The 8,485-nt window shown below is 40.2% G+C and overlaps 1 protein-coding gene across 5 annotated transcripts in view; it reads left to right on the forward strand.

Moving 5' to 3' along the window:
* The window catches only part of dlgap4b (discs, large (Drosophila) homolog-associated protein 4b), a 130,960-nt gene that overhangs the window by 110,740 nt on the left and 11,735 nt on the right, over positions 1–8,485 (forward strand). For 4 of the 5 annotated variants that reach the window (XM_015044472.1, XM_015044473.1, XM_015044470.1 and 1 more), the window contains 2 exons: positions 222–374; positions 6,621–7,060. In XM_015044472.1, the coding sequence (XP_014899958.1) occupies positions 222–374; positions 6,621–7,060 (593 nt within the window). The remainder of the gene's footprint in view (positions 1–221; positions 375–6,620; positions 7,061–8,485) is intronic. The other variant, XM_015044474.1, reaches the window with a different exon arrangement.

The following is an 8,485-nucleotide window of genomic DNA, read 5'->3' on the forward strand; positions in this document are numbered from 1 at the left end:
TTAAATCTTATAAAAAACCCGCTTTTTTTCTTTCCCTGGTTTTTTTTTTTTTTTTTTTTTGTCACCCCTTTGATAAACAATGACTTGTTCCAAGTTCCTGCTGTCCTTTGTATTTCACTTTGCATCCTTTTAATTCTTGGTCCTTAGCAAGACCCTGATCTTCCAGCTTTTTCCCAAAGTAGCATATTTAGCTTAAATGCAGCCTCTTTTGCCCACACTAGACGACCTTTCTACACAATGGAAGACATGGAAAGAACAGTTTGCCTCTTACCTGATAGCCACTGGCTTGGACAAAGCCCCAAAGGAGAAACAACTTGCAATTTTTCTTCAGCGTTTCGGGACAGACAGACCACTCATCCTACCCACACACACAGGTAACAACTCAAAACCTCTTCCCCTGAAAAGATCCAATCAGTTTAACTCTCGTGAATTTTCATGTTATAAACAAAATAATAATAATAATAATAATTTAAACGTTATCTCAAAGTGTTGGTTTCATCTCACTGTATACATAAATACATGTTGTGTTGACAGACATTTTAAAACAGGATCTCTTATAGTTTGATGAAGGATGACTCTGCCTTTGATTTCCTTCAGAAATCAAAAAACTCATGCTCATGGGTTTGTCTGTATAAATCCCTAGTTGGAAAAACAGGCAGAAAACCCAGCCAGCATGCCTAGGTGGGCCCCATGTGGGGACAAGGAGGGCAGACTATATGGGTCCCATATGGGTTTGTCCGCGGGTTCCACGATGGCCCCACATGGGTTTGCCCATGTAGGGCCAGAGCCCACATGGGCCCTGCATGGGCCCTATATGGTGGTGGCCCACATGGGTTTTGTCCAATTAGGGCCCATGTAGCACCCATGTGGGCTGTGGCCCTACATGGGCAAACCCATGTGGGGCCATCGTGGAACCCGCGGACAAACCCATATGGGACCCATATAGTCTGCCCTCCTTGTCCCCACATGGGTCCCACCTAGGCATGCTGGCTGGGAAATCTCCTGAAATTGAAATTTCAAGCAGGAAAGTTGCAGGTTTCTCAGAAACCATAACATCATAATCCGCTATGGCTGCTGAGTGTAATAAAGAGTTTATTTCAATTTCTAATGGTATGTGTATTATTTCACCTCTCACATATGCAGAACATGTTAGCAAAGATGCTCTTTTGGTGTTTGAACACCTAAGACGATCCCTGCTTGCTAACTTGTCTTCGTTCTCAGATTCATGTTCCGAATTTAAAGATAAATGAAAAGTCACCAGCACCTGCTTGACTTTATAGTGAGAACTCTTGAAACAACTTAACTTCTAGTTTAAGTAGCGCCTGATTGACACGGAGATTGATGAGCTTGAACAAATCAACATTTTTCCTGTTGGTAAGCTTATTTACCTTTTTGATGGCTGACACAAAGAGTGCAATTAAAGGCAGCCCACGTACCCATGATACATGTACCGCAGTTTGAGAAGCCTTGGCTTAAAAGATTGTTTGGAAAGTGACACCCAACTGCTGGACAGCAGTCTAAAACATCAAATCAGATTTCTAGTTGTCTGTGACTTTAGTTCGCTGAGTTACGGACAACGCCAACAACAACAAAAATACAAGTGTTCACTTTAATGTTAAAATCACAGAGGCAGAATGATAACGAATGAGACACGACATATTATGGAAAGCGGCTTTTCCTGTCCCCTGACTGCTCCCTCGATACAGAATTACGTTGTCAGTAGTTTGGCATTGACTTAAGTTTTCATATCATCAGTATCCACCATGTGGCGCTCTTTACTGTTATTTTCAAAGGAAGCCATGCGCTGCCTTCATGGGAAATTTTCGTGTGGAAATGTTCAGTTTTGATGTGGCATAGCTGAGGACATCCTAGTAAAGAGTTTTTATTTATTTATTTATTACATTACAGTTACTTCTAGGGTTACTGTAGCTGTTCTTTTAAGATATTTTCAGTTGCATCTTTATAGAGTAATCATTAGCAAATGGCTTCTCACATTCAAGTCGTGTTACAAACGGTGCAGTTTAGAGTCTCAAATGAGTTGTTCACAAAATATTATTCAGAATTATGGCTCGGAAAGGAAAAACAAAAACTAACTTCACATAAGTGCTTGGTTGGATAAATTATAAACAGAAAGTTTTATGGTGTGGAAGTTTTAAGGTGAAGTTCTAATGTCAGAGGCGTCCCTGAAAGCACCACACAAAGTCTCCTCCCGTGGAGCTGGGAGAAACTCCTCAAACTAGAGCCAAACATCCGTCCTTTCGGCTGCTTAGCTGGAGTTAAATGAATGACTGAGCTGCAAACAGCTACACTTTTGTGTTTTTCTGTTTTAATAATTACACACGACGTTTATCTCCGTCATAGGCGAGGGTAAGTAACCCATTTAGTCCTGCGTTTTTAGCGCTTTCTACTAATTTAATTCGTTGCCAGTTGCCGATAACTTTAATGTCAGATTATTTTTCTGATTTGGACCAGACTTACCATTCGACAATGAAACTTGAATGTAGAATTTTATTATAAACGTATTTAGGGCTGCTTGCAGCAACCCTACACGCAGGGTTGCTGCATATTTTAAGTCATCCCATCACTGTCTGGCTGGGTTACATTATGACATTATGAGTCTAATGTCAGCATCAATGTTGATTTATTTTTTTTTCATATATTTTAGAGGTAGGACAATTTCCAAAGACATTATTTCAAGCCTGTCCTACTTTTGACCCGCATGGTGGTTTGTGTGTTGGATCACTAATGGAAATCATTTTTCAGGTGAGACAGTTTATCAGTTTATTGATAAACTCTCTGAATAGGTTATGCATGTATCTATGTTTATGGGGCCAAGTGACCTAAAACTCGTATTTTTCAAACACTTGCTGCAAGGCAGCAGTGCATGCTGTCAGAATTAGCATATAATATTAGTTATTAGCTTAAATATAGCATTTTTCATGGCTAACAGCAGTCTATGTGTGCAAGGCCTTCAGAACAAGGCCCTTATTTCTTTTCTGAGATTTCTAAACACCTACCAGCATTTCAAAATCAGGTATGAAAGGTTGGTAGCTCATAAAAAATAAAAAAAAAAGAGCACCGATGTGCCTGCTTAGCTTAGGACACAGCCTGAATGCGGGACCTGAAGACCTTTAATAATACAACTACCTTTCTAGAAGCTTCTTCTGATTGAAAATACCAAGCTTTGAGTTTTCTTCTCTCTGTATCAACTTCAACATTGAAGATTGTTATTTCAACCTGTTAGAGTTCAAGTATGGGGCATTCACTGATTGGATAGAAGTTCCCAAGTTTTTAGTTTTAAATTGGTTGGTCATTGTTCAGTGCTGGTCAAGCACAAAATTGTAGCTTCTCTACATCCCAGAAATATGGAGAAAGGTTTTCAGGAATGTGTTGGTACTTCTAAAGTTGTAACTGTTTTGTCACGATGCTGATTACATAGCAGCAGTATAACATAGTAGTATGTATGCTGTAATGCTCCAACAAAGCTTTGGAACAGCATTAGGACATGTTTTGTTTTCTTTTATGGTTCACTGAGTGGAGTTGTTTTAAATTGTTTTCACCTCCTGGAACATCTTGAAGCAAATTGTTTTCTTGGCTGGGGAAAAAAAAAATGTTTGTGATCCAGCAGTCACAGTGGACAGCAGAACGTGGTTTCTAATGACACTAAAGCAGCAGCTCTCAGTGCCCACTCTAGATCCTACACTGACAATTTTGGCACGTAAGCAAAGTGGCTCTTTTTCTTGTTAAAATTCACCTCTAATGAGAAACCATAGTTAGTTTTTGTTGAGCTTCTGTATTGATAAGTCCAATTAAAGCTCCATAGTGCTTGGCTTAATGTCCAATTTTATAGTTCTTCATCTCAATGAAAGTCAGTCTTTAGAAACACTGGGTCTGGCACGAGCGCCATTGCTTAGTAGTTGATGCTCATGCAGAGATGAGCTTTATGCTTATACAGCTGTGCTAGAGAGGCGGGGATCTGTCACGTAAGCAAATATATCACAGGAAACTGGCTGATGATAAAACATGCCACTTGCAGTGTTTGTCTGAGGAGCGATTCTGATGTGGTTGCATTTTTTTTTTTTTTTTTTTTTGGGGGGTTTTGCCGAAAATCATCATGAATCAGATGTATTTAGGTTGCTTCCTCCTTGACTCTTTCGTGTAGTTGCTCTGTGTGAACAATGGGGGCCTGTGGTTAAACTCCAACCGTCTGTATAACCGGTCTGATCTCTAATGTGGTCGATCTCGTTAGTCTCCGGTTAGACGGACTGCCTCACCATCAAGCTCACAAGGACAACGCACCAAATGACAGCAAAGAGCATTTCTTAACAGTCTAAGGTCAATATTAGTTGTGGTCATCATAAAAATGCTGACATTTTCATGTTAACCTCCATCTGCATCAGCTTTGATATTGAGCACTTGATAAAGTTTTAGTACATCTATAAATTAGCATTTTATGTAGCTATACATAAAAAGTTTTTTTCTAATTAAGTACTTGGATAATCAGATGTCTTTCAGGGATGCTGTAAAGATCGGAACACATAGATTGCCATGTTAATTATAATATGTTTCTCATAATGCACCTTAGAGACGAGACTTTTGTGTTACTTGTTCTAGCCTTTTCCTGTTTAATAACCATTATTGTTGTAAGCGTCTATTGTTTGGATTGTTTTTGAATAGTCTATTTATTTAGATAAGGCTTTGCTTCTCCATTTAATATTTAATCTCGTGGGCTTATGTCAAATATTAGTTTAGGGCTTATTTCTGTGGGTAAAGGAGGAACTGGTTGCGAAAGCAGACCGAGATATTATTTTACAGTCAATCAGAGAATCTCCTCTGCACAACAGGAGAGCACCAAGCCTCTGCCACTAATTTGCCTCCTGTGGACTGTTGATAAAGGAGGACATCACTGAAATGTTATTTCATGGTGGCTTTAATCCATTTGTGGTGTGCACAAACCTGCTGGAAGTTGTCACTCTACAAAATGTCTTGCTAAATGAAATGACTGTATGCCTTTTTCTCACAGAGACAAAACAAATAAATAAAACAAAAAAGGACAGTGCCTTGGCACAAACTTTGCGCTAGTTGCAATAAAATCTCCAATGTCAGTAACTTCTAAGGTTTGCCATATTGTTCACATACGAAGGACAGGTGTCCTACAACAAACATGAATAGTCATGGCAGAGAAACCAGTCACTAATGTAGGCTTGCTTTTTTTTTTTTTTTGCTACGGTAGGAATAGTTATCAGTTTTTAAACAAGAAACAATTGTGCTTTTATCTTGAATTAATGTGTTCCAAGTAATTGGATCCAAAGTTTAATATCTGGTTTTATCACACTCGATGGTAACAACTGTGATTAATGTTTGCAAGAACTGTTGTGAAAGCCCATTCTTGTTGGCAGAATTGTTTTAATTCAGCTACACAAGAGGGTTTTGTGGTCTGTTTAAGACCATGGCATTGTGTGTATTTAAAAAAGAAGAATTTGCTGGACTGAGTTTATTTGTGGCTAAGGGTGCACACCTTTTTATTTTTCTTAAATTACTGCTATAAAAAAAAAAATCTGTGAACATTTCATAGAATAAAATTGGAACTGCATCCTAGACATATAAAAAAGAAAACCAGACGTTCTCCAGGATTTCATTTGGAAAGTCGTTTGCAAGGTGCTGCATGTTCACAAAGCCTTGTTTTTTCCTGTCAGCTCAGCGTCTTCAGTACGTTTGTGTTTTGGAATGAAGACAGTCCTGCAGTGTGGAGACGGGCCAACTCGGGTGTGGTTTGGGTGTCGTCTCGGGTGTCGCGGAATGATGTCAGTGGTGTTGCTTTGCTGGAATGTGACGTAGAGTATGCTGTAACCTGCTTGGTGTTTGCACTTGCAAGTCATGTAGCGCTCCGACATGTGTTTCACAAATGCTGCAGTGGTGTGTCAGTGGGAAATGTTTTGTTTTGGATTCCTGGACCCCCCCCCCCTGTTTTTGTTGCCTGTCTCCAACCACTGTAAGCATGCAGGTTAAATCAGGATCATTTGCTGGAGCAGAAGCAATTTTGTCAGAGAAATAAATCTCAGTGAGGGAGGGTGACGATGAAACACAAGACAACAAATGAGTGAGACCTCTCGCGCATTTCATTTTACTATATTATTATGAACTTTTGCCTTTCGGTGCCTATTATGCTGACGGGGCAGAAAGAAAACTTTCCAAAATATTATTTCACAGTTAATGAAAACTTACAGGCATGCTTGAGATCATACGAGTACAGTTGCATACTCTGTATAGAGAAAGCTGAGCAAAGAATTGTGTTGAACAGTTCATGGCAGACCTGTACTCTGGTTACTGGGCATTTTTATCTGTTAATTTGAAAAACTGGTTTCTATGTTGACGCTGCAGACTAACATTAAGCTTCTGGAATGTCCCCTCTCTGTCGCTCAAAAGTTTCATAAAATAAACAATGGACTTTGTTATGAAGTTAATTATCAAAGAGTGGGTCAAGCTCTTTATGCACAAACTACTTATTTGTACTTCTGTGTCCACTCTTGTTTCGGGTCCAAAAACAATAGATTTGTAGCTACTTCACAACTTTATCCTTGCTAATCCTTTTATCCTAATCCCGCCGTTTTTGTTTGCAGTCTCCACATGCATAACAAGCTGTAAGAAGGCCGCTCCTCCACCGGTGCCTCCACGCACAACCTCCAAGCCCTACATATCGGTGACGGTGCAGAGCAGCACCGAGTCAGCGCAGGACAACTACTTGGACCAACAGGACAGGAGGTCAGAGGTCAACAGCCAGTCGAGCCACGTTCACAGCAACTCCTCTGACAGCCTTGACAGCACCCGTGCCAACAGCCTGGCCCGTGGTATTCCTCGTCCTCCGCATATCATCCCTATTCCCATCGCTACGCCGAGGGAGCCAGTCATCCCTAGCACCGCCAATGCTTCCACAGAGACGAGTGACTCGGCAGTCCACAATGAATCCGTGAAATCAGGATCTAGTAAAGGGAATTTAGCAGCAGAGGAGCTCTTTGTAGCCCCATTACCAAGGCGGAAACTCTCTTCTATTGGGATACAGGTAGGCAATTAAAGTTTATTTATATAAGTGAGCAACAAATGAGAATGTACATAAAGGATGCTAGATTATCGAATATAGAGTGGAGCTATGGCTGAAAGGACATTAATTCAGGCAGTTTGGAGGGTGTGGTTGAAGAGACGCCAAGTCCCATCGAGATACTACGTTAATATATCATTGTGGAATTGGTGCTTTGTGTGTGTTTACATTTTGTCCCAACCAGAACTTCTGCAGGACATCCTTCAGATGCTGCTCCAGCATGTAGTTAATTTCCTTAAGAAATTTGGGGGAGCACTATTTGCACCGTGGACGGGTCACCAGTCAGTCACCAGGGCAACACAGAGAGATACAAGGCAGACAACCATACATGTGCACTCTTAGACAGTTTAGAGACGTCCATAAACTAAATGGCCATGTTCTTGGGATGTGGGAGTTCTCCCGAGAGAATCCTTGTGTGTATGGGGAGCAAATGCAAACTCACTGAAGGCATACTCCAAGTTGGTATCTTCTCTCTATAGTTGATATAATAATTACAAGGCAACAGTCATTCCAACTCCTCGCCATGTGGCACTTCTTTTAAAAATGACCTGAAGAGAAATGTAAATTATGGACCAGTGTCTTGCAAATGTTGTTATATTAGTAAATAAAGTATTTAGTCTGTGTGGCGCTTACAAACTAAGCCGGCCTGTGCAAAATCTGGCCTAAATCTGGTACAGTATCCAAAATTAAGTGTAGAAAGAAGGTCCAGATGAGGTAACATATATGCTACATGAAGCTAATAACCCGGCTAGGTTGCTTCAGTAAACCACATACTATCAGTATCGACCCAGTGCAGGTGGCTGGATCCATCGAAATGGATCGAGCTACGTTTTGTCATCTGGTTTGTTAATAATTCATCTGCTAAGAAATTCAAGACGTTCCAGTTAGCAGTGTGCAAACAAAACTTGCCTGAATGTTTGTCTCTCACTTCATAAATGTAATGCTTTGCTTTTCACATAATGAAATTTAATAACTAGTGTTTCAGCTGCTCTCTATTTAGATTTCCCTAATGCAAACAATTGTGCACAGCAGGTTTACGTAGCACAGACAGAGCTCTCCAGCAGCCATTGCAGTCTTTCGACGTAAGCATCATTGGATGACAACACATCTCTTGCTTATCTGGAGAAACCCAGATTAGTTAACAAAATGAGTGAGATAACTCACGACTCGCGTTGCGGCTCACATTGCAGACATTTAAGCAACAACAGGGTATCGTGGATTTGACTTTAGCCAGACACTTCAATACCAATCAATTAAAAACAACTTGATTTGAAGCCCAATTCAATACCTGGGCTCCCTACTGTCTGTGTATCTTCTGAGATGTTTTTTTTTTTTTTTTTTTTTTTTTTTTGGACCTAAAATTAAAAAATTTTAAAGGTCCAGGATTAT

This window comes from Poecilia latipinna, unplaced genomic scaffold (genome assembly GCF_001443285.1).
Source record: "Poecilia latipinna isolate Pla-1442-1.1 unplaced genomic scaffold, P_latipinna-1.0 Scaffold677, whole genome shotgun sequence".
Taxonomy (NCBI): Eukaryota; Metazoa; Chordata; class Actinopteri; order Cyprinodontiformes; family Poeciliidae; genus Poecilia; species Poecilia latipinna.